Consider the following 26,808-nt stretch of genomic DNA (forward strand, 5'->3'; position numbering starts at 1 on the left):
CCTGATATTCATGACTCACTTTGAATATCACATTGAATATTACTCATAAATCTTTTACGAGCACATCCCCAGAGCTCACTTAACAGCCGGTTTTAATCATGCAGTTGACACAGAGAAAATAACAAAATGTATTTTTTCAGTGGCAAATTAATTTAGGCTTGAACCTCCTCCTGTAGCTCTATTCTTTTCTTTTCTTTCATTTTTTCCCTTGTACTCAGACCAGTTTAACTCACGTTTGCCTTTAGCAGCAATACTTCTCCAATGCAGAATTAAAAAGTGGCTTAGTTTTTTTTTTAAGGCTTATTCTTGGTAATTACTGACTCCTAAAATGCATACCTTTAAATATTTAAGTGTACCATGAGCCCCATACATTTCATTTTTCTGAAAGGATAGATATTCTGAAAATCTAAAGCAGAAAAAAGGAAGCATTCATCTAGCTAGTATTAAATTGTGGGTGGTCTTTTTACATAGAGTTTAACTGTCACTAGCTGCTCAAGACACCAGCCTTAAAATGTGGCCCTCATTAGTTCACTCACAATGCTGCGTTAATTACTTTTATGGTATTGGCAGGAGAAAAGCTAAGACAAAAAAAAAAAATCCAAAACTTAGAAAATACGTAAGAAAGAAACAAGAAAGTCACTTACGTGCTGCTTGCTCTTGCTCTTGTAGAAACCTTTCTAACACAATGCGAGCCATCAAGGATGGTGCAAAGTCCACCTTACCATAACAGAAATAAAAAAAGGCAAATATATTTAGGCATACATTTTGTCAGAATGAATTTTTTTTTTGTAGATTTTAAATAAAGTGCATCATATCAAACATTACCAGATTTTCTGAAGTATTAAGCTCAACTATTTGTATCAAATATGGAGTGACAATCCACGATAGAAAACCAAAATTCATGTGAAAACATAACACTTTCGTGTATTTGTGCAAAAAAATGTAACACCATTTTCCCTTCTCACCATGGAAAAATTAAATATGCTGATCTGAGCCTCTTTTCACACACTACACAGACGAAGTATCTATGTTTACATTGTTTTAATGTTTGCCCTTAGAATAGATGCAAGCGAAATAAGTCCATTAGGAAATGGACAAGTCAATCTTAATTTATTAGAAGTTAATAACATGACCATGTTAATATTCTAAGTAAAAAACATGGAGATAATAACTTAAAATATTAATTATAGTATATACTGTATGTAATAGAAATTAACATATATTTTGTATTGGAACTCCTGTTTGCAAATGGTGGCAATAGGTCCCTTTCTGTAAGGCTACCTGTCAAGGAAAAGAAGTGGCATCTTTACATATAAATATGGCACCCATCAAGTACTATATATGCTTGATACCATCAGTAGAACTTCCTCAGTTTTGCAGAGCAGAAGTAGCAGATCCAAGAGATGCATTTGTATTTTTGGCTCGATCATACTTTCTTTAGAATTTATGCTTTCCTTTTCATCTAAGTTATTCTTTTATTTTATTTTTTTATATATTTATGGAAAATATAACATGTAATTCTACTTGAAATGACAATAGACTTTTAGATATCATTATACCACTACTTTGTTGAATCACTACTTTAACTACGAGATAGTAAACCTTTCTCATGTATTATCACAATGAATTTTTCTTGACAGGTTTCAGGTTCAATATTCATACAAAAATTTTATTGTGATTTAGTGGCTAAACAAAAAAGGCTTGCTTCAGTTGCATATACATTTTTTTTCCAAATAAGTATGTACTTGGATGCCCTTAAATTCCCCAAGTAGAGAGAAATGCTTTGCACAGAGCTGCTTATTTCCAGGAACCCACATCAGAGCTGACACATGAAAAATGGTGAAATTACTGAAGGTAGTCCAGGCTGAATAAGGACTACCTTATTAGTTCAGGTACTTGCATCTCCCTAATTTTCATATTAATCATGTGTCCATCTTTCTTTAAAATAGGGCCATCATGCTTCATGTCAGAATTCAGAATGTAAGTAAAATTCATAGGGCTTCAAATCTCACTTGAAAATATTTGTATGAAGAGAACAATGACTAATTTTATTATTCCTATGTAACAAAATGAGATTTATTTTAGTCCTTTTGCACTACCTATACACTGTGACAAAGTTGGCAAATGAAATTTCCAATAAAATTTAAAAGTAGTATCACATATCCTCAAAAAAATCCAAACAAACTCAAAAGACAATAATACGGAGCTGGTCCTATTTAACAAAGCTGCTACACACTGTAATGCACGTATGTTATATATTTCTCATCAATTTTTACAGTTTCCACTGATTAAATATATATTGACTCATAAAGCATTACCATCACATCAATTGTCAGCAGATGCAAGAGTACGTCATTTAGATATTAAGTATCATATAAAAATGGCAGCTTGATTGTTTGGAAGCAGTAATCTGGTGCTGGTTATTGCCACATTTCCCTAATGCATTAGGCAGTAGTCACAAAATGCACTGCCTTTCTTATATACCTAAAACTATGAAGTCAGAAGCAGATAAGTTCTTTAAATATCTTCCCTTTCTCTCCAATTTAATTTTTATTTATTTCTGAACTGCAGAAATCTTCGATCTGAATTGCAAAGAAACATTAGTATAATATAAACAAAGATATGTTCACTGGAGTTAGATTATACACATCATCTCTAAATCACCGGGAACATCGTGGGTAGAAAAATACACAAACAAGAATCAGTAACAGATACATTACTTTGTGCTGGAAATATTTTTATGACCATTCCCATGCAATATGGCATTATATATCATGAATTGTGTTGTCTGTCTAAATTCTTAATAAGTACTTCTTCATGTAAAATCCTGAGAATAGAATATACTTAAAGACTTATTTTCAGAAACTATAAAAGGCCATGCATTGCCACTAGTAGGAAATAAATCCTTTATTCTATGTTAACTGTATGATGAGGATATGTAGACACTTCATAGACCATTAAAATCTTCTAACAGTTGATAGGCAATCACTCATTTGCTGGCTGCAGGACTGTACATGAGAGAGAAACCATTCTTTCTCACTAATATAACATGTAGAACTTGCTGCTATTGCAACACAATGTTCACAGTGCCATATCATTTTTAATGCAAACACTCATTTTCTGCCTTCCTCCCATACTTTCTATTAAGATGCATCACAAAACAGCATACATTTCATTCTATCCCTCTGAGGATTGCATAAGCAGTTCCAACTTGTACCAGATATCATATTGCCATTATTATTGTAAATAAATATTGCAGACTTTAAGGGATAGATATTTCATCATTTCTTTTCTAGAATGCTCATGGTCACTATAACAAACTTTTACATCTTCTTTAGAGAGCACTTTTGGATGCAAATAACAACTTGTATCCCAAAGCAGATTTCTACTCTGGTTGATAAACATCATCAATAAATAGATCATCAATAGAGTAGTGTCATACTTTAATGGTAACTGTACTGATCTAAAATCCTACTATTTAAAAACAAGGAGGCGGCAACAGCAAAAAGTAAACCTAATAACTCCCTTTAATCATTGTGGGATTTTTTAATAAATCAGTGTGGTAAAGAGTACTTATGTTACTCGGTTTCTCCAAAATTTCCTGCAAAATACAAATTCACAGAGTCTCTTACACATTTGCCTTGAAGTTAAGAGACTAATTACATTAACTGATTTATTAATAAATGGGGCTCTTTGTCTAATTATTGTAAGTACTAACAGACTGGGGAACAATTTTAAATGTCTAATGTGCCTTGAAACCATTTTTTTTAGCTTAATTACATTTCTCCGTGAAGTCACTATAGATATGCCCCTTAGGTTTTATACTGGAAGATTAAAGAAAAAAGTACAGCTGATTACCTCATTGGCCAGCTCCAGCAACACAGGGGCCGCTGCATTTTTCATCACCCCATTCAGGTACCTAGACAAGACAAAGCTAAGAAATTCTGCAGTGGCAAGAAAAGACCAGCCTATACACACAAGTATCTCTAGTGAATCTCTCACTTGGGGGAAAATACTCTGGTACAGTATTTAATAGGAAATCTTCTGAGAAATGAATATTTTAAACAATCACTAATTATCCAGGTTATCCAGGGTTGCTTCCCAGTCATCTGCAAGATATATCAATCTAAATTAAGTCATTGATAAAACCATAGCAAATAAATTAAGAAAACATTTCAATTATTTTGGCTTAGTGCCGCACAAATAATCATAACTTCATTATTTCAAGATGCATAACAGGCAAGAAATCCCTGTTATTCACAGAAAAATTTGGGGGTTACACATGGTCTTCATCAACTACATAGGCATACGTCACCACATATTCCATTCATTACTATGCATAGAAACCTAAAATTGCAAATTTAATCACAGGTGTTATCAACTAGGCAGTTTAAACAATAAAGACTTGCTTCACTGAGTTTAAAAATCAAATTATTACTTTAAAGAGCTAAAAGAACTATTTAGAATTCTAGGAAGGGGAAAGTCACTATTCTATCAGTTACAATGGCTTAAAGTCTTAACACATGCTTTCAGGAGTTGAAGGGAAGAAGCTCTTTTACTGGAAGTCACTTTGTGCTTTGTAGCCATCTGTAAAAGAACAACAGCTACCAACACCGGAGCCTGTTCGTTTATCCTATCCACAGCCATACAGCAAGCTGTTAACCATATAGCAAGCACAGCAAGCATGACATCTTTAGGAGCATAGTCCTCTTAGCTCTATCAGTATCCATCCACTGAAGCCACTCTCCTGCTCATTTTCCAGGGGTATTACATTTTTTTTCTCATTTTTACCTTTCTGTGAAATGGGTGCAACACCATTTACATATAACTCTTCCCAGAGAAGGCTTGCTGTTTTCTATTTATTCTAAGGCTCAATGACTAAATATTACTACTGTAAAATATATTCCATAATATGTAAAACAACACAAAACAAGATGCCTCATTGATACTGAAACACTTGAAAACTTACATTGGTGGGAAAAAAATGAGAGTTCATGAAAAAAATAAGCAGGGAGATTTACTTGACACTAACGTTCCAAAACAGGCATCTAGCTGATTAAACACCAAAGCTACAGCTTGCAAAGGAGTAATTTACTGTCAGGTATTTCTAATGCTACTGGCAGTCCATTACGGGCTGACAGGCTTCACGTGTTGATGGCAAGCTCATTCTGAAAAGCTTGCTGATTTTTCTGGGAAGTTGCCTCTGTGTTTGCCCAAATCTAGGACAAGTCTCAGTAGAGAAGACTCACTCAACTGTGCTTGGAAACGACCCTTTCCAAACAGGCAGAGTTTGGGATGTGGAAAAGCAGCAGAAGCGCTCTAATCTGCTTGCGTGGAGGAGGAAGCAGCATGCCAAACACATGGAAAGTTTGCAGCTGCAGGATGGATGCTAGGAAAGAGCAGTGCAGGAGATGTGTTTGTCATGTTTATGCTTGTAGCATGTCAGACTGGCTTCTGACTCAAGTAGTCTGCCCCTGTAACTTACATAACATACTACATAGTAAATCTACTAAAACAGGATGGAGATGAGTTTTCTAACTATTAACCAGAACATAACTGATTTTAAAACATGTGCATTTTATTCAGCCATGTTAGTGCATCTGCAATATGAAATTCCTAGAAATAGCATAAAGAATTTTTCCTATCACAACCATACAGCTTCATACATAATGCATTAGTTATGTACTTCCATCATACTTCAGACAGCACAGAAGGGGACAGGAGACCAAATCTTTCTACCTGATGTGAGCCAAACTTAATCATACCTACAACCTTAACTGACACCCGCACAGCTATTGCATAAAGCAAAATTTGGTTCCAGGTTTTGGGTTTAAGTTCTTGGAACCAGTAATACATTTATCAAAAAAAGAAGTTTGAGGAGTTTACATGGGTTCTAAGAAAAGAGTTATTTATTTAGCAGTTACAGCTGGCATAGCTTACTTCACTAAAACTGTACAAGTGAAAAGCAATTAAATAGTATTGCTTATACGCGACCATTATCACAACAAATTTTTAAACCAATATTCTTCCTAGAAAGCATCAATACTGGAAAAAGTACAACGAGACTCAATTTTTTTTTTTAATACAGCAATACATCTGGCAAGAAATGAAAAGCAAGCCCCAAAGCACTACAACACGGTATTTTCTACACTGGTGTCTAATATAATCAAATTGTCCTTAGGTTTTCAATATATGACTCTGTGGAATCATTGAGAGTAGTTAATTGTTTACAAATGAAGGCTTTTTGCTTATTTTTCTAATTCATAAAGATTAATATTAAGCATAAACCAGACACCTATAATCGCAAGCATGGTTATCACTTGCCATGGGAGCTCTTCAGATATGTCAGTCTACAGTCTTTAATTGCATATATCTATCTGTTATCAGCATGCCCCAATTATGTCACTGCTATATTTTAAGAAAAGCCTATAGAACTAACAGACAAACCATAAGGTGCGGCAATTATAATTTATTAGTTGAAGATGCATACAATTGTAAAATGCTGTAAAATGACATTAAAGACTTTCATTCCTCCTTAAAAGCTATTTCTGACACTTTTGTTGATAAAAGAGTAGTGATCTAATAATTAATGCTTTAACTGGCAAAACACTAATTTAATATGCAACTTTTTGTAATGTAACACAAACATTATTTAAGAAAACACAAGCAACTGCAACAAAGCAAGCTCTCTCACTTTAAGGAATTTATCATCAATATTAGTCTTGACATAGAAATGCTGAGATTACAAACGATAGGCAATATATAATGAATTTTATGACATGCACTGTAAGGAATAATATTTTCTTATCTTGACGTAAACCTCCCTCCTAATCAGACTGAACGAAGTTGCAAATTTCTGCCTTTTCACTGAAAAACCTCTTTAGTGGAGCCTTTCTGTAGATCTCACCCCAAACAGCTGATCTATACTTGCAGAAAACTAGCCTAGTAAGCTAATTTACTCACAATCATCATAAAAATTGGCAGTTATGATGCTGCGCTTTCCTGGCGTGGGGAGGTCATACCTTTGGTAGTAAGTTTCAACAGCCTCAGCAGTGTGATGCTTGGCATGTGTTCTCTTCACTTGTTTCTGGAAAACAAAAGGAAAAAAAATAAAGAAAGAAAAACAAACCAAGAGTCTTACAAATGTATCACAGATTAAAACACGAAAATCATGACTGTCCAAACACATGTTTCTTAGCCACACTTTGATCTATAAACCCAAATCTATTTTTTGAAATCTAGGCAGAAATGGCGTTTACTCTACCTATTGAATTGAATGTCTTTAGACTGTACTGCAATGTACCATATATGTAAAAGCCAGTAAGGTCACAAGAATTGAATCTAAATAAGTTTACTGAAGGCTGCAGAGGGCAAGGAAAAACTTGTTCTCCCTTTCAACCTTTGTATTAATTTTCCCTCAATTCAATTCCATCTAAGTCTGGTACACTCTGGTTTTACAATTCAATTGGCATTTTTAACCAGGAAGAACATTGCTTAAAAACAACTTATTTGAAAAACTACAAAAAGTAATTCCATAGAGACTTGCCACTTGACTGACACCTGTCATCCCATGATAAATGACTCCATTTTCTGCCTCTCTTGCCTTCTGCCACTCCGGCTATGGTCATTTATCATCATCTCTGTCAGCAATGGAAAGCGGCACTGACAGTGCAAGTCAGCAAACATTTAGCACATGGAACCACGCAACACAGGGAAATTATTATTGTCAGAATAATAATGGTTTAGCATAATTTATTACAGGTCCACCAAATAAGCAAAGGCTAGATGTTATTAGACAGATGGATGGGTAGGCTTGGCAGCCATCCACTGAGACTCAGGCGGTGCTTGATGTGGAAAAGGGAACATCCTCCAAACCAATCAGAAAGCTGGCAGTTCAATTACAAAGAAATAAAGGGACATTCATCATTCAATTAGGCACCTGTCAAGCCTCACAAAGGAGAAAACTTCTAACCTGGTACTCCTGGGAGAAGATGCTCAGCAGAGTGGACTGCGATTGACTGGAACAAATAAAAGAAGGACAAAGTTAATTACTGGAGTGCACTGCAAAGAAACAAAAGAGAAGGGAGCTTCAAAGGTAGGCCTGCTGCCCTGTAATCTAACAGAACATGAAAACAAGTGTGGAAAAGTTGTTCCAGATGAACACCTCAGACAAAGGCTTCCTGCTGCTAGGTCAAGGAGAGAGCGCACGAGGGAGGGGAGGAAAATATAGCAAGAGTTTCAAAGCAAACCAGCACATTGTTTGGGTGATTCTTTTTCGGCTTCGGAACCCACAAAGTCTTATCAGTAGCAGGTAGCGGAGTTAAAAGGGAAAAGGCAAAAGGAAAACAAAGCAGAATTTCCATTAATAATTGATGGAGTTAAATTCCATTAGCAGTTGGGACATGCCGCTCGCTCATTGGCAACATATTGAAATTCATTTTGTTAGCAGCAAGGGAACCTCTTCAGTAGCTGTCTCATATTCAGGGTAAAAACTTTGCTCTCTGTCAGAAGTAGCATATGGGACCACTGGAACATTCCCACTGAAACTGATGTGCTTTGAAAATAGAAACTTTCACAGCAGGAAGCCGAGATTCCCCAGAGTCGGTCATTTCCAAAAGCTGCCATAAGCTTCATTCATCTAAGGCTCGACTCAATGTCAAACACCTGGCAATGAAGCAACCTGGAAAACATTTTTCCCAAGTGGGAATTTTTTCTCTCTGAATTGTTAACATTTAGAAATGGGACAAGATTTTTTTTCCTCCTAAAAGGCAATCAATACCACGCTGCTACTGTTTTCAATTGTCCTCTGTGGATAGATCTACCACATCACATCCTGAATACAATTAATTACTTCTGATATATTTTCCTACGAGATGCAACATGAACAAATTATAGTCTCAATAAATCCAGTTTTATGGTACAGCAAAGCACAATGAATAATTAACATTTTCCCTTTCATGGATGCACCTACCTAGGCACAACACAGGTAGTTTAAATATTCAGCAATGTCAGGAGTCCTGCTCTTCAGTTAGCTTTCTTGTATGTGAGTTTAACATCTGTATTGCATCATATTTGCGTATCACATCCCATTATTTACGACTACTATAAAAGTGAATGTTCTCTACACACTTACATGACCCTTTTCCTTGTAATTTTCACACCTCAGAAGCACTACTTTAAGGTAGGGAAACCACACTCCCTTTCTGAAAAGGAAAAACTGAGGCACCAAACGACTAAAGTTTTCTTTAAGGTTAAACAGAAGGTATGCCCACGCAACAGAGTACAAAACCAGTTTCCTCTAAACTAATTGAAGCATTAACAGCAACGAAACAAGATTAATCCAGTACTATATAGAGCGCTGATTAGTTTGGGGTATTTTGCTTCCCTGTCCATGTTTCCAGTGTCTCTGCCACAAGGCTGAATTCTGCAGCAGTGCCCTCAGCTTTGATCTCCACGATCTGAAGCCCAAGAGTATCCACCCTGCGTACTCCCTGACTGCTAAAACCGTAAAAATTAAAGAAAAAAATGATAGCAATATAATCCATTCTACTAACATACAGATTTTGCAAAACTAACGGATTACAAAAAGAAAGAAAGAAAAAGCTTTTCTATATAGGCAACATTTAAAATATTTTGCAATATATATCATTTGACACAGAGTCCAGAACAGAAGATGTGTGCCCAAAAGGGGCAATATCCAATTACGAGGAGTCATTCCATGCACATGAAATAATCAGAAGGTGAACAAAGGAAAAATAAAAATTATATACTTCACAGTGTGTACATAGATATATATATGCAAGGCTAAGTTATTTCAGGTTGATTTATTTTAAAAAATCTGCAAGCTATAAATAAGAAGGATACATATGGCCCCCTAATGGCTCTCCACGTATCTATAATTATCTGGCAGATTTACATGGTCATAATGGTAGAACTGAATATGGAGGAGAGATTTGAGAAAACGAAACCCGACAGCATTTAACTAGATTTTTGAAGGACAATATGGATAGAACGTTAATAAAAGCACAAACATATCCTGCGGAGAAATGGGAAAGTAACTGAAGATGATTTAGGAGTGTGACATAAGCCAAAAAACCCACCCAGGATTTTATATTAAAAGACTGAAAGAAAGAAAGACTGAAAGAAGGACAGAAAGAAAGAAAGAAAGAAAGAAAGAAAGAAAAAGAAAGAAAGAATCCTCAAAACTAGGAATTTCACTTTGATGCAGCTCATGGACAGATTCAGAAAGTGATGGTACAGGAAAATCCATGGGTAAGCACAGACTATGCCTGGCTGACCTATTCTGGACAAGCATTTTGAATTGACTTGAGGAAAGAAAAATTAGTATCAGAAAAGCCAGAAATGAGGAAACGGAGGCAAATAAGGTGCCAAATGCCAAAGATTTTTCCTGGTGTATGTGAATACAGAACATGTACTGGAAGGACCTTCTGGAAGGACATAGCTTCCCCATTTACCCCCAGAATCACTTATTTCCAAGTTGTTTTCTTGCCACAGTAGCTAATTTCCTGGCAAAGTGGGACAGCGCCCAAAGCAGAGTTGAACTATCTATCACAGGATGCCAGTGACTTTTGTTTCAGCAAAACTGAAACACCTGAGGGTTCAGAAAGGGCTGGAAAAGTTGGTCCTGTGCAACTAGACACTAGCCATGGGTAGGCACTGACATTGCAAGATGTGGCATGAAAAGAAATGATCACAACAGCTGATACTGGTAGTTGGGGATACTGATATGTAAATTATTATGACTTCTACAGAAGCTACCAAATTCCTAGAGGCCCCTCCTTCCCCTAATGCTTCTTCTGTACATGATTTCAAAGTTGCAAGAAGGCTCATAGATTAATATAGCCAAGACATCTCACAAAAAATATCTTATGTTCATGCCAGTGAAAACAGCTTTTATACAACTTCTTCAGTGACGTATTACCACCTCTTAAAGGATAAACTTCACTGAGCCACATATGGAATGGCTCACAGGAAGGGTAGGAATAGAGTATATTGATTTGTTTCAAGTGGGCTCTTTTGTCCAACACTGACTATGGAAGCAAAGTATAGATTTGTTGATTTTTTTTTAAACAAAAAAAACAAAAATATACCTGTGTGCTGCCTTCTTTAAATAATCAATGAATTAACTTGTTAACCATCTCAAAAAGAACTGAATGTATTTTCCAAGAAAACAAGAAGCTTTCCTCCTAAATTCTCTAGGAAATACTTTCATGGAAACATTTTCTTCCGCAATCCCAGATGCTACTGGATCCAACTCCCAGGCCTCTGTTCAAAGCTACCAGACTTGCTCTTGAAATACTCTCTTTTTCCTATACGACAGCATCCAGAATGAACCAATATTTACCTTGCTCTGTGTTGACGCTGGTGGCACACATCCATCTGCAAGCCTCATGTACTTGTCTATAGCACTGAATTTCGGCACGAAGTCTGAAACCTAAAAACTACCCAGCACTTGGAGATTCCCAAATCTTGTTTAAAGAATATAGCTCATTTTTTTTTAAAAAATGAAATATTATTTCTGGGCTCCAAATGTTGTAACAGCATAAAAGATTGCTTTAATACAAAGCATAGCACTGTAGATACTGAACTCCATTCACACTTAGAATGGGATGCGCAAGGCTGATCAGAACAGGCTAAAAAGACAATTGCGAGTCTGGTGCTGGATATACAACATGCCTTTTGGTCACTTACTATGTATGTTAATTTGGAAGAGGGCAGGGAAATTTCTTCTACTGGTTAACATCACTAGACAGTATTCTGACATATTTTTTCTCAGAGAGTATGTGTATTTAAAACTAGTAATAGATAATATGCTGAGGGCAGTGCTTCGTAACTAGGTCTGATGAAAAGCTCTGGCCAAGGAGCAGCCAACAAGACCTAAAGATTCCTTTTGTATCAGATTGCCTTCTCAACAGAGCACTCCTGCACATCTATCCCAGATTTGGGGTGTTGTCCAACTTAATCTCTTAATCCCCAAGAGCCAAAAAAAGAGAAAAAATAGCCCAAAAAAGGGAAAAAACAAATATGATGATTTCAGCGACTATTACACTATCCTAAGATCTTTCAAGTAAGTATCCTTTTAGGGATAAAACTTATGCTTCTTTACTTTGTTTTCTGATATTTCTAAGAAAAATAAAATTCTAGGTAGAAAAACAATTTCTTTTTGTTTCATCCCTTAATTTTAAAATAGCAAAAATTTCTTTTGTCAGTCGTTAACTCTCCATTTGCTGCCTAAGATTGAGAGAGTAAAAATTCAGCTTTGCATTTCATCTGTTTTGCCATGGTGCAAAGGAAGAGTATCTGGAGAGATCTGTAAGAAGCATCAAGAGTAAATATGAACCGTGGTATTTAATCTAGTAACTGTTCACACAACTGGAGACAAGCTGGGAGAAGGTGAAGTGCATCATGAGACAACAATAAAGTATTAGGGGGAAAAAAGTGTTTTCATGTGACAAATTGAAAAAAAAAAAGAACATAAAATTAGTCTCATGTTTTCTTTTTAATAAATGAAATCTACAAAGAACACTGCTTCCCTTTTACAAAATGGATCATTCCACTCATTAAGATAATACACATAAAGGATAAAAAACCTCACCTTGGAGGCAAAAACACAAACACAGGAAATGGAAAAGGCTGCATTTCCAAAATTCAGAAGTCATTATGTCTAAAATGTCAAGACAACAGTGTCAAATATTGTCTTCAAAGCACATACAACAGTGCACCTCAGCTACTGTAGGAATTCAGGTATGGGGAGAATGTGATATTGATCTTTAAAATACAAATAGTACAACTTAGGGTTAGAACTGTTGGTACTGCTATGCTGGAATAAAAATCTGTGTGAGGGAAAAAAATACATGTATCTAACTAAATTAAATATCTCAGACTGGAAAGGGAATCCTCATAGCTATTCTAAGGATGCTAGAATGTGTGTGTAAAATACGTTTTTTCAATTATATCAAACACTTGAGACAAACCTGAACAACCTTTTAGTCCATCTTCTGGACTGTGAACACTTTGGCACAGGGACTGCTGAAGAAAGCTGTGTTTCCATATTGCTCATCACATGCTAACCAGTCCTCTCTTGATTTCCAAAACCTCTGTCAATAACAGAATTCAAACAGATCTTGCAGCATCAGCTCAAATGTGCAACACATGCACAGATGTGTGCAGCTCCTGTGGCTTCCCAGAGCTGCAGGATGTAGGCTAACGAGCAATGAAGTTATGCCTGCAAATCAACTGACATCAGTCTGATAGTGAACTTCTTCCGTGACAGGAGCACACAATCAGTTAATTCTCGGAATTTCTTTCAAGTGTCAGGTACATCAGGTTGGGAAAAAAGCTTCTTGAGACTCTGAATGGTCCCACACGAGGTAGGGCCCTAGCAAGGCTCAGGCATAACAGAGACCTAGCAGAACCTGAGAACTGCTGCGCTGATCCACATGTAAGCACTGAAGAGCAAGAAATGAGGGAGGGAAAGTCACAAAGTTATGGCTTTGATCTCTTTTCACTCTAGCTTTTAATACTAAAGTCTTTCCCACAGATACAGGCAGAAAATGCAAAATTAACAAAATTATTGTCTTGGTACACATTTGTACTTTATCATTCACAAATCTAACATTGATTTATTGGAAGTGAGAGAATTACCAATTTAAACTAAATCAATATATGTTTCTAAATTAAGGGTTTGAACAGGAGTAACTCAGTCACATACTAAAGGCTTTAGCTACAACACTGCAGCTTCACTAAAACAGACATATTCCAGTCTTCAAGCTTTCCAGCTACTGGTTCAAGTTTGGGTTGCAAAAGCAGCTTTATAGACTGTGTAAGCAGCCTTCCACACAATGAAACATCATCAGTAGCTAGTGCTTTGCTAATAGGAAAACCAAGACAATGCTGTTGGCAAAATATTCCCATTACAAATATAATAAAATTATAAATATACATAAATAACAAAAAGAACTGGCTGTATGGCTGATAGGCTTATTTCAGAATGAGTGTCATTCAATGTAAAATCAAGACAGAATTCAAGCCCAGTCATATCAAGTTCATTAAACTGTATGACAGCTCTTTTCAAAAGAAGTTTTATAAAGCGCTTCTAAATATGAAACACTTACTAAAAAGTCTTGCTGCATCAAATAAAGCAGACTTCATACTTTCAAGTAGGGCAGACTAAGTTTGTACAAGCCAAAAATAAAGACTCTGAGCAAAAAATACTTCCTGCTTTTCAAGTTACACGACGCAATAATAACAAGAAGGTTAAATGCATGCATGTGCATACAACTTTGCTGCCTATATGCAGGGTTATGGGGATAGCTGTATGACAGAGCTCTGAGAAGGCTACTTGAGAAGAGTCATCACTTCTATGACCTTGACACCAGTTGGTCTCGCAACTTCTATACAATTTAGTGATGTGCAAGAACAGATGATGGTGCAATACATAGAAATGGCAGCATTTAAAATTCATAGTAGCAGAAGGCCATTACTTTTCCCACTGGGCCACTTGAACTTTAATAATGTCTGACCTGGTTGGCCAATAAGTTCTAGCAGCAGACAGAGGAAAATTGCCAGTATTAGATACTGTTCGAATGATTTTTCATTTAGAAAGACTTAGAAGTTCCTTTAAGAACAGGGCACCAATTCTTCCTGCAGACATCTCATTTTTTTGGTGTCTTTTGTAATGGCCAATATATTTTCAGGCAACTGCAGACTGTGAACAATCTGTATGAGACATGTAAAGAAAATAAAAAACGGAGGTGAATACAAATTATTAATAAGGACAATGATCACAAAATAATGCTACCATTCCTGCAGGACTAATTTCCATCTTCTTTTATCCACACCACAAAAACTAACTTTGGGCAGCAGCAATTCAAACCCAAAATAGGTAATATCTAATTGTTACAAAGTATTTCTGATCAAGCCCCCCAAGATGAGAAGAAAAGAGCAGTAGTAAGAAAAATGCGAGTTTGGCAGTTGCACATACACGCACGTGGTGAGTGAAAGAGCACTACGCGAGCGGATAAACAACAAGGGATATCGCAATTAAAAATGGAAGCTGAAAACACAGGAACAGATGAGTGATGTTTCCATTTGAAAACAAACTACTTGCTGGTCTTACCATCTTAGTAAGCAAGTATAGAAAATAGACAGTAATTTGCCTGATATGCTACTCTAATAGTGTATTTCAGAGTTAAACAGTGCTGTGCTTGTTGTATGAATGTTTGAAACATACCTAAATGTCCAATGCATACTTACAAGACCCTTGGAAATAATTACTCTTTCATTAATGCTTCACACAAAGCCTCTTCCACGAGTATATTAAACTATTTTTTAATGGTTTAATTTTCAAGCTGGGAAAACTGCAGGTGTAACACAGAAAAATGGATATTCAAGTAAAAATACCCAGCCCGAGAGAGTTGAGAATACAGTATTGATGTAAAACATTGTACAAATTCTCAGATAAATATTCTAGCATGAGGATTCCATAGCTTTAAAAACTTCACAACTTGCACAAAATAGAACAACTCTGGTACACTGTGGTGATTCAGCCGGGAGCCCCTTGACAAAAGGGAAGTGATGGGGAGTCTATAAGCAGAGTTTGGCCTCCTACCTTCAACTTAGTCATTTTCTGTGATAACATACGAGCAGGCGATCTATGTCCATTCTCTCATCTATTTAATGTAAAATTTCTTAGCAAGGAAAAGGTTTCTAAATATGCAAATACAGTACCAGTGAACATATCCCAAACGGAGGCAGAACACACCATATCAGAGGCAGACAAGTAAGCTGCTGCACGTGTTTTGGTTGTATTTAAATGTACGCCATCCGTAATCAAATTCTATTTAATTCAGTTAAGGATATATAAAAACACGTTTGAAAAGTTTGAACTCTTCCTCTTAAGACCGCAATCGAAATGGAAGAGCATTAGGTAAAGATGCACAAAAGTCCCCATTTTCGGATGAGAGTTGTTCACAGAAACGTGCACCTAGCGCACAGTTACCCTGCGCCTCACCACGTAGTTAAGGCAGTTTAACACAGTGATTCATCATCTCACCTTTCGTACCCGTCCTCGTGATAGGGTCAAGGTCTGTATGTTAAAACAACATTCACTTATAAGGTAGGCTATTACAAGCAAGAAATATTTGATACATTCACTTTGTGTTCTCATATGCCTCATTTTGCCTCATTTATCTATCCTACTTTCCCTTCTCCCTTCTACTCCCTACAAAAAAAAAATCAGATTATGGAACAAGTTGTCAAGACTAGTTTTTAAAACTAAAATCTTGCGTTGTGCTGAAGCGCAGAGGGGGAAACCATAAATTTATACATTTAATTTTAGAAAATTCTTTATGTTAGTAAATGGCAGTTCAAAGATAATTAGACTGTTCAGTTTATGTTTAAAAAATGAGTCTGTATGTAAAAAGCGTTATCTGTGCCAATTCAAAACTAAATAAATCCCCAAACACCCTTAAACAATTTGCTGTTAAAAATATATAATCAAATTTAGAAAACTATAAATTATATTTAAATTTATTATTTACAAGCAATTAATTATGAAGACAGCCAGGTGGCTTTCATTACATAAATTACTGTTAATGACACTTGCCTCATGCTGCTACTGTATTTAGCATTTGCATGCATCACGTGTCAAGCACACACACTGTTGCACAGTTATTTGTAGGGCAAAACTGAGCACCTCAAGTCAAATAAACTTCTGGTAATCAAATCAGAAGTGTTAATTTCACACACACACACACACACACACACACACACACAAAGGCAGAATATTATTAACGTAACCCATGGAGGATATAATTTAAAGAATTTAAATGTAAAGAAACATCTTAAATTCCACTTTTGAGAAACATACAGAATTCAGGCAACTAATGAACTCATCTATAGCTCCTCAACTTGACATTTTTAGTCTTAAATCCTAAATAATGTACTTAAGTTTATCATTTTAAAGCTGCATGTATTAAAAAATAAAACAGTATAATGTTCACCTACCTAGCTGACAGAGCTTTGCCTTGTATCTACCAGGTATTACACCAGAAATGTTGATATATAGAATGTCCACTTTCTGTCCCAAAGGTATAACTTATTGTGCTATAGACGGAATACACTAATTTAATCTCACTATTTACTTCCCAAAGGGAACATGGCAGAATCTGCAAAGAGGGAATTACTGGATTTCCTTCTGAACTAGCAGTTTTTGAGCATTTTTTTTGTCTGCCTAGAATTGTGACAACTGCATTCACTCACAGACAACACGGAGGGAATATGTGACAAGAGGGAATCATAATTCTATCTTGAGACTTCTCTAATCTTCTTTTCCACCCCTACAATCATCTTTTTTTCCCTTTCTCTGTCTCTTCTTCCCTGAGGTTTATTTTTTTTGGGGGGGGAAACCAGTACAATGGCCATATGCTTTGCTTCGGCATTGTCAAAGGAGCAGAAAAGGTTGGGTTTCCAGCACAACAACTGTTCCAGGCACTAGAGAAGCCCAATCATCTCTGCTATGAACAACCACTGGATTCACCAGATCACAGCACCGCCATTAAACACCAAACTACTGGATCGGTCTTGGAAGCCCTGGCAAGTGAGTAACGGATGGAAACCAAGGAAGGAGGAAAACTAGTTCAACATCAAACATTTGCTCTGTGTTAAAATAAACTGAGGATGATCTCAATATGCATCTAGTCATATGGCATGACTCACCGACACGTCTTAAATTTCTGGGAGTTGTCAAAAACATAATAAAAATATACATTGCTGTCTTTACATTGAGGCATATAAGGACTAGACTTCTCATGAAAAGTCTGTGAGAACAGAGTAACTAAACTCCACTAAAATTTAATGAAACTTGACACATAACATCCTTAGGGGTCTTTTCAAAAAAAAAAAGCCCCCAAACAAACAAAGCAAGTAACAAAACCCCCCCAAACTGTCCTCTCCCATTTTAAAGTTTTTTTTTTTTTTTTTTTTTACATATAATAAAGCAACATAGGCCATTTTTTTCTTCAGATTATTTCAGTTTGCTGTTGTTGTTATTGGTGGCATTTTTCTACATTTAAATATCCAGCCTTGATATATTATAAAACATCTAAGATAGGACAAATTAGCAGGACTAGGATATAAGGAGCGAGTGGAAATTGAGAAGCCAGAGAAGAAAAATATTTTGAATTGGACTGTTTATACTTGTGTATGATACTCAGTAACTAACAACTTCCTCTGAGATATCCCTAGAAAATAACGTGCATGCTTACAAAACAGTGAAAGATCCACCCTGTCCACTTGTAAGTAAAGGGCATCTGAATCCATTCCCCAAGCAAAAGTAGGGATGTCAAGACTTGTTTTATAGAAGGCAATAAATTTTGGGGGGGAGAAGCAAGATAATCCATAATTTAATACTGATTTGGGGTGGAAAAATAGAAATGTTCAGATACCCTTTTTTTTTCAAATATCTTCTTTTAAAAATAAAAAACTTCTTTCAACTTTCATTTAGAAGCGCAACAGCCCAGAACGGAAAAGCAGACTGAACTGAATTTTCAGCAGAGCAAACGTGCAAATGCCATTTTCTCGTGGCACCTTAAGGTACTTTGTTAATGTACTGCTCTCCACTAAACCAACCAGCAACCAATCTTAAAGTTAGGGCTGCTTGCAAGTAAACCGTTACCTGTGAAAAAGGCAGAAGGCCTCTCTAGCCACCTAATCACCATATCAATGACACATGCCACAACAGAGAAGCACTAGTTTATTTGATTGATCATGGTAGATAAACTCCAAATAACAGAGAAATTAACAAATGCTTGACATTTGCTCAACATCCATTATTCTGACACCGCTTTCAGGATTTCAAAGCCTGGGAGGATGCTTAATCAACATTCATATTCCCCAGTGAGCGCCAGGCACCATATTGCGCCCCGCCTTAGTACTGATGAAAACTGCATATTGGCCATTTCCAAAATGTTCTGGGACTCCACGCAGGGCCCCTTCTCTCCCTTGTTCCTGTTCTGCAGTTTTCTTTTAAACACTTCCAAGACAAAAGCATCTGCCAGTTTTTCTCTCTGGGGATGTATGCAAAATGAACTTAACAGTTTTAAGGCAGGAGAAACCCTCACATCTAAATTCATTCATAGGACAGAAAAGGGCCTAAGAGGCCTCTCCAGGGACAAAACCCTGCTGAAATTTTCCCCGACAACAGTGGGAGCTTTATAAAATCTAAGTCCAGACAATTTCCAATTCAAATGCCCAGCATAGCATGACCTTTGTCAGATCTATGAGCCCTAGATGCACCCACTATTTTTTTATTCTAACCAGCACAGACATTAGACAGGGCACTACTGCTAAGCAGGAGGTTGAATATTTGCATGCTCTTCTATTGTGAAAATGTAACAGTGACAGCACTGTGTCGAATTCTTTTCCCTCTAGAACTTTAACTCCATAGGAGAGGCATAGCTGACAGATGACTCTCCCAACATCTGTGTTATGTGCACTGCACAGCTGAGGAACCTTGGATCACTGTCACAGCTTCTCTGAGATGACCTACACCTTTCTTATATCTACCCCGATCAAAAAAGTAAAATAAAAAGCTGAAAACGCCATTTTTTAAAAAATGAAAAGTAAATATGGCAAGAAAGATTAACATAATTTAGTCATTAAGCTGTTCACATAGCAGCTCACCATATGTTGTATAAATGTCCTATACAAAATAATTTATCAGACCTGACACGTTGCACATCATATTGTATTATTTAATATGCTTACTAAAATTTCATGGATCAAGCTCCACTTCTAAAAGCACACAGAAAGCCCTAGAAAATATTTCTTCATCTTCCATGATTTATTTTGATTACCTTTTACAGCTACATGATAAAGTGGAACTTGCAAAATTACAAGGTTAAGGTTTACAGAGCTATTGCTTCAAATGCTAAAATATAACAAATGGTTTCACGTCTATGTAGTATTTTAGTTACATTTAATATTCAGAAGCACATTAAACTAAACACTTTGATTTCTACTGCATATTTTAATAATTTTAGAAAGTTATTTCAGTAAACATCCTGATCCAAAGTTCCAGTGACACATTTATCCTTGATGAAGAGACTGAAAAGCTAAAAATTACAAAATTAACTGAAGCCAACGATCAATGTGCTATAAATGCTGAAGAAAAAAATCCCACAAACCAGTGCACATAGAAGGATATTATTATCTACAGAAAAGCTGAAACATTTGAATAATATTTTTAAATTCTTGAGACATAAGATGTTGGAAATGCAAGTAACTACAGCTAGGCAAATGGACAAAATTCTCCATCTATAAAGTTCCTATCACAAAAACAATAATGTGTAAGACTGATTTTGACCGTCACATCAAATAGATTTTTTAAAAAACGCATGAGCGGGAACCTTCTGGATAGTAGTTCCTGGGTCACCAAAGGGATTTCCATTTGGAAAAATAAGCTAAATTTATAGGACATACTGAACAGATAGATATGATTAGAAAAAAAGTTAGACTGAAGCAATGTAGTTATCCAGTGAAGCACCATTTTCTTTTTTCCTCCCTTATCACCGATGTCAAAGGAACCCAACACAAATGAGATAAAAACTTCTCTTTTTGGTCAATAACTAAACACTTCTGTTTCTAACAACAGGATAAAGAAAACCATATTTCTGTGTCAGATCACTCAACGCAATGAAGTCATTTAACAGTGTATTTGGAACCGATCTTGCTTGGCCAATTGGAATATCTGCCAATCACTCAAAACAAACATTTGTATTTAAGCTCTGAAAGAAACAGAAATTTACTTTATGGGTTATTTTTTAATCTTTTTCTATATTATCTGCTCAAGATAATGAGCTTGTAGAGAAAGATATATAGCTTATCGGCGTTAAAAAGTGAAGGCCTGCTAGCTTGACAACATGCATTTTATATATAGGCTGAAAATGGCTAGTGTTCAATAGTCCTTTCATTTGTAGGAACCTACTCTCAAGCTCTGGCCATTAGTTACTGCACTTTGCACCACTTGCAGCCTCATAATACACATCTGCATTGCACTAAAGTGTTGCAATAAAATATTGGAGCTTTCCAGGAGCAACAGTGGATTGGTAGGAAGTTCTGCAATCTCCTAGCCAGGCACAAATGGGAATGGAGAAATACATGGCATCACTACAGCTATCTTTAGGAACAAGGAGGAATTCCAGAAAAAAACCCTTTATACTAATTCAGGTGAAAACCCCTTTATTCACAGAAATGTTACCTCTACCTTGGTCATGCTTTTTATGCTGTCCTATTATTTTTGAGAAGTTTCACATAGGCGTGTATCTTATATGAAAGATTGCCTTTGGTATCACACAGGCCTTGCTCAGAGAAATATCCTGCTTTCTGTGGAAGAAGGACAAGTGCTATTTTGGGGCATTTTTGTTCTCTGCTGAAGCTTCCTGGAGGTATCTGGGAATCCGTGCTATCAAATGCTTCCAAGAGCTTGCAGATATGCAAACAGAGAACATCCACCCAAACACCAAAGTTGTTTTCAGCACCATATCCTGACTTGAAGCTCCATTACACTACCTCGGCTGGACAGCATCCTCCTACCCAGATGAGAGAGATAAAGCACTGGATTCAAATTTAAGAAATCTCCAGCATAATGCAACAGGACAGTCATGATCAGTCAGAGTCCTGGATGCTCTGGAGTGTGCACTGGAGAGGGTAATGTATCCCATCCATATCATTGACATATTTAAAACGTTAAGGTCTAGAATTAAAAACTGCTGATGAAAAAACACACTAAGATCAATAAAAACGTTGTCACTGGTGACAAAACAAAAGTTTTCAACCTATAGGATTCACAGACAATACGTTTCCCACAATAGAAGCAGATTCCTGCTTGGCAAATTTAAGCCTGTTGACATCCAGCTCATTTACTTGGAATCCTCATTTGAAGTCCATAAACAAAAAGGAGTCCATGAAGCACGAGCTGAAAACCAAAGAGAAAGCATGAAATCCAGCATGCCAATGCGAGGCTGCCATCTACTTTTCCAGCATCAGTTCATTAAACAAACAAATAAACAAGACTTTTAACCATTGCTGTGTTTGAAGAACATACACCACTATTTTACAGTCCTTTTCTAATGCTGTTGGTCTTTTTGGTGACTATACACTATCAGGCTTGTCTTAGAAGACAATTTTAGTAGGAACACTTACTGTATTCCATACTCTTACTGAAATCAATCCTTACTATTACTTCTCTCAGTGTGAAATATAATTCAAATTTCTGAGATTTTCACATTGCAAACAAATATTATGGTATTTCACTGGACTGGAAACTTAAACAAAAAAACAATTACAAAATGACTCTAAGAGAAGCATGTACTTTATTTTATTAAGTGATGTGATAAGCTTAGGGGCATATATCAGAACTAAAATGGTTGTGGTCATTAATTTAAGTAATAAATCGTAGGTTCCTGCCAACAATGACAGCAAACAGATGCTAACAAGAAAATGTATTATTTAATATTGCCATGTGTTATAAAAATGTAAGCGTTTAAGACACATCTTAAATTTTTATAATAATATGCATTTAATACATTACTGTTTTGACACATAAAAGAATCAAATTTATAGGTCTCATTCTGCAGTTCCCTGTTCTTCTGCCTGAACACAGACTGGATTCCAGAGGGAAAAAAGCTCAGGAAGTGAATGTTGAAAATAGATGCTGGCAATAGATGTTTTGCTGTTTTCAAGAAAATACTACAAGCCCTACAGTTCATTAGAGAATGGAAACCTATATATTTGCCTTTATATAAAGAGAAGTTTCCCTGAAAACTCCCAGAAAATTCAAACAACAATGAATGAATACAGAGAGCAAGAGATCATATCATCTGGCACAAAGTGTTTAAAAAGTCCTTAAAATACTTTAAGGAGAATGTCAGTATTGACGAATACAAAACAAAAGCAGAATGTCAGTATTGTACGAGCCTCGGTGAGCCTTCTGAGTTACAAAAATAGCAAAAGTTTTACTCTCCAGTGTGTCTTACCTTGTCTCGATGTTTTCGCCAGATCAGTTTAAACAATGTCATGAAACGCTCAAATGATTTTTATCAACAGCACCCTTCACAAAAAAAGCCTAAAGCTGAACAAAACCAATGTTACTTTGCAGAATTATTAAAAATGTGACCTGTTCAATTCTGGCTCTCTACACTCGTCATCCCCTCAAGATACTGTAAGCCAGGGAGAAGGACAATCAGACTCTGGCATGGAAATCTGGACGCTTAGGAAGTGCTGGGACTCCTTGCAAGCCCAGTCTCACTAAGCAGAGCTCTTGCACACACCTTGCCTAGCACCGTTCCTCCGGTGCTGGGCTGCACCTCTATAGCAAGGCACCATTTACTGGCTTTTCCAAACGTTCCTGTTTAGCTTTAAGGAAATTGTTTGGCTAATGACACTTCTGTTTGCATTTTGTTTCACTTTCATTTTCAATCAACTACTTCAGGTACTAGCACTGTTCTTTTCTCGGAAGTGCTACGGTCAATGCTTTAAAACACTTGAGGAAGCAGTGATCAGAGTATGGAAACTAAATTTTCTTCATTAAATCTACTGAAGCAGATATTAAAAATGCATTTAATATACTGGGGATGGCTGGTGGGCATCACTGACTGTGACAGGCCGGTTACTGATGAGCTGCTGTCAGACGGCCTTCTCAGCAGGGATCTGTGTCTAAGGCTGCTGAAGGACAGCAATATCTTCCCTTGTGTGTAAGCTCTATTCATCTCCCAAGTATTTACTAAATCACAGACCTCTGCACACAAACCCGGCGTTTCAGCGCATGCTAACAAATGATGGATGGCCTAGTCAATTCGTTATGTCCTGAAAGCGTGATTTCCTGCCATTCCAATCATCAAACCTCCAGAGCCTTCAGAGCTGATCAGTCCTGGAGAATATATTTTGCAGGCTCTATTAAAGGAGTAGAGGTTCCTTCCATTAGTCTCAAACTTTTTTTTTTTTTTTTCCCTCCCTGGCTGATTTAAAGAGAACTCCCTCCCCCACCTCCTCCTTCCACCACCACTAACCACTGTTATCTGTGTGTTCTGGGCATATACCATTAATGTATTAGTAAAATAGCACTCCTTGAACATCAGCTGGTTAAAAAGACAATTTTTGTTTGTGACTACTATAAAACACTATTTTTTTAAATTTAAATTCATCTATATGTCTTTATTATGTAACCTAGACAGTCCCCCAAACATTTTGTAACTGAGTGTCTTTGATCAAATACCTTTTATAGCAAGGGAGCACTCAAAAGGACCCGTTTCTTTGTATTTGCCTAGTGAAACATATCAAAGCTCTTTTAATTGTGTTCCTCCTAAATGGATAAGCCACTTAGGAATAAACTTCAACGTTCCAAAGGCAGGTTTGCTGTCAAAGAAATAAAGCTTCTAGATTTCTCCTTTTTTTTCATAGCAAGGCAAGGTATCTGGCAGTCTTTTTTCCTCCCTACATACTAAAGGAGAAATATTATTTAGCTTTCCTATTCAATGATCTATGGGAGCAGAATATATGTACCTCACACTTTATGTTGAAACTTCAAATGAATGAGTGTACAGCTGCTGAAGAATCAGGTGTCTTAACGTGGTACAACAGCTATGGGTAAACTTTGGGTAAATATGCATTTGGCTACTCTAAAATGCCTTGGTCTAGTTTTTTTTTTTTTTTCTTTTTGCTTGCAAGGTGTGATCCAGCCACAGCCAGCACAAACCAATCCACATTGCCCTACCATTCACCTCAACCTTGACCCGGAGATTAAGCTCACTTTTATTGCACACAAAGGTCATCTGCGTTAGGTCAAAATTCAAAGTCCCCTGTCAGCTAAGGTTGATATATTCCAACCTTTCCTACTCTAATGCATCAAATTTTTCATGGTGAGGTCATATTCAGCAGACAGTGTATTCAACAATTTATTGTATCATTGTAATATAGCTCAGAATATGACTGTCCAAAAAGCAACACATGAATAAAATATTTTTCACTCTGGTGTACCAAAGCCCCTGTACTCATAAAGCTCTATCCTGGAGTTGTTTCTAGACTTCAAAAGAGTGATAGAGTAAGTAATTGTTTCTGAAAGACAATCAAGAATTACCATTTTTTTACCTTTACTGTCCTTAAGTACAAGCAGAATGAGTATAATGGTATCCCCAAATCCATGAGTCAATTAAAATGCACATATGGTCAGCATTAAACCTTCCATTTCGTTCTTAACAACCACTATAATCTGCCCTGTAAATCTATAGACATCTGTTTGTCTCTGATGACACCAAGCTTGCTTCAGGATGAAACACTTCAGACACAACAGTCCTGCAAGACTTACATTCCTATTCTACTAGTAATTATCACAACCATGTAATTTGTGAAGTGACAACAAGTATAAACAAACAAAGCTTTATGAAGAAGCACAATAATGTATATGTTACCAAGACCACCTCTGAACTTTGACATATGGAAGGATTTTTTCTTTCTTGTGTTTTGAACAAAAACACCTAAGCCACAGCAATAACAAATCCAGAGTGTATTTTCTAATTAGAGGAACTAATTTGCACATTTGCTTCAGAGGCCTCCTTCACTGGTAGTATTTTACCATCCCATCTTCAGAGGATTTTGGATTGACTTGTACATGGTTTGTATAAGACATTCAAGGCCAAAAGGGCTTTCCCTTTACTCATTCAATACGAATTTCACAGGTATAAAAAAAACAGGGTTTATTAAGATCTGTACTGCCATATGATAGCATCTCCCATACTGCAAGGGGAAAAAAAAAAAAGAGAGAGAAGGAAAAGATCTCCCCCTTTATCGGTATTCAAGAATCGTAAAGTAAAACCTTAATTTTCATTGCAGATTTCAAGCCTAACTTTGAAAATAACTTTGCATTCTACTAGATTGGACAATTTATGTGGGAATGCTTGTAAGGAAAAGAAGGATTATGCTTTTAAAAATTGTAACAGAAAATTAGTGTTTCAGAAAACAGTGTCCTTCCCTCCGAATTAAATCTCACCTTGGCACATGCTTAGCCATACATATAATCTACTTTTTAGTTAATAGTAAAGTTCACAAGCAAACAACAACAAAAAACCTTGCCAAACAAGTCCAGATGGCATCCACACACCTAGAATTTCCTTCTAAATCCTAACTATTGTTACTGAAGGACCCAAATAGCAGGCAAAATTACTCTTCCTGCTCTGTTCTGAAAGCTTCTTCTGCTGCCAGTAGCTATTTAAAAAATAAATTTCTTGGTTTCATTTTTAATCTAAAGAATAATGGAAGGACAAAGTTAGTCCAGTTATATGCTGATTTAGTCAATTTTTGTGGTGCAATGCTTTGTATTATGGATAAGAATTATTTTCCCTTATATTCATGGTCACAGCATGAGCAAACAGCTTTTTAGAATAACATAGCAAACCCAAACAGTTATAACTCCTTTGAGGCTTGGACAAGGGTGTTTGCAATGAAAACTGAAAAGCAGTATCCTATTCTGGACTGCCCTACAAGAAATGTAACATCCTACAGTAGATTTCATAACAATGCTTCAAATAGTAGCAGTAGCTTTCCAAAATGAAAGAACTCAGATAATTACTTTATATACTAAAGGTTTACCTCATTTTAAGATTACTTTGAATATACATTTTATTGTGAGTCTTTCCTGAAATATTCTATATTGTTCATTTGCTTTCCCAGTAACTAGCTAAGCCCTCCTTCTCACCTCTTGCTATCAGTGTGCTTATCTGTGAGGTTAAATGT

The 26,808-nt window shown here is 36.3% G+C and overlaps 1 protein-coding gene across 1 annotated transcript in view; it reads right to left on the reverse strand.

Annotated features, from left to right (window-relative positions):
- Positions 1–26,808, reverse strand: part of CDIN1 (CDAN1 interacting nuclease 1) — a 117,669-nt gene that overhangs the window by 84,360 nt on the left and 6,501 nt on the right. The window contains exons 2-5 of the mRNA XM_088529292.1: positions 7,973–8,018; positions 7,023–7,087; positions 3,859–3,919; positions 645–717 (exon numbers count right to left, since the gene is read on the reverse strand). Of these exons, the coding sequence (XP_088385418.1) occupies positions 645–717; positions 3,859–3,919; positions 7,023–7,087; positions 7,973–8,018 (245 nt within the window). The remainder of the gene's footprint in view (positions 1–644; positions 718–3,858; positions 3,920–7,022; positions 7,088–7,972; positions 8,019–26,808) is intronic.

This window comes from Tinamus guttatus, unplaced genomic scaffold (assembly GCF_059628265.1).
Source record: "Tinamus guttatus ecotype Peru unplaced genomic scaffold, ASM5962826v1 Tinamus_guttatus_pri_ptg000327l, whole genome shotgun sequence".
NCBI classification, from domain to species: domain Eukaryota; kingdom Metazoa; phylum Chordata; class Aves; order Tinamiformes; family Tinamidae; genus Tinamus; species Tinamus guttatus.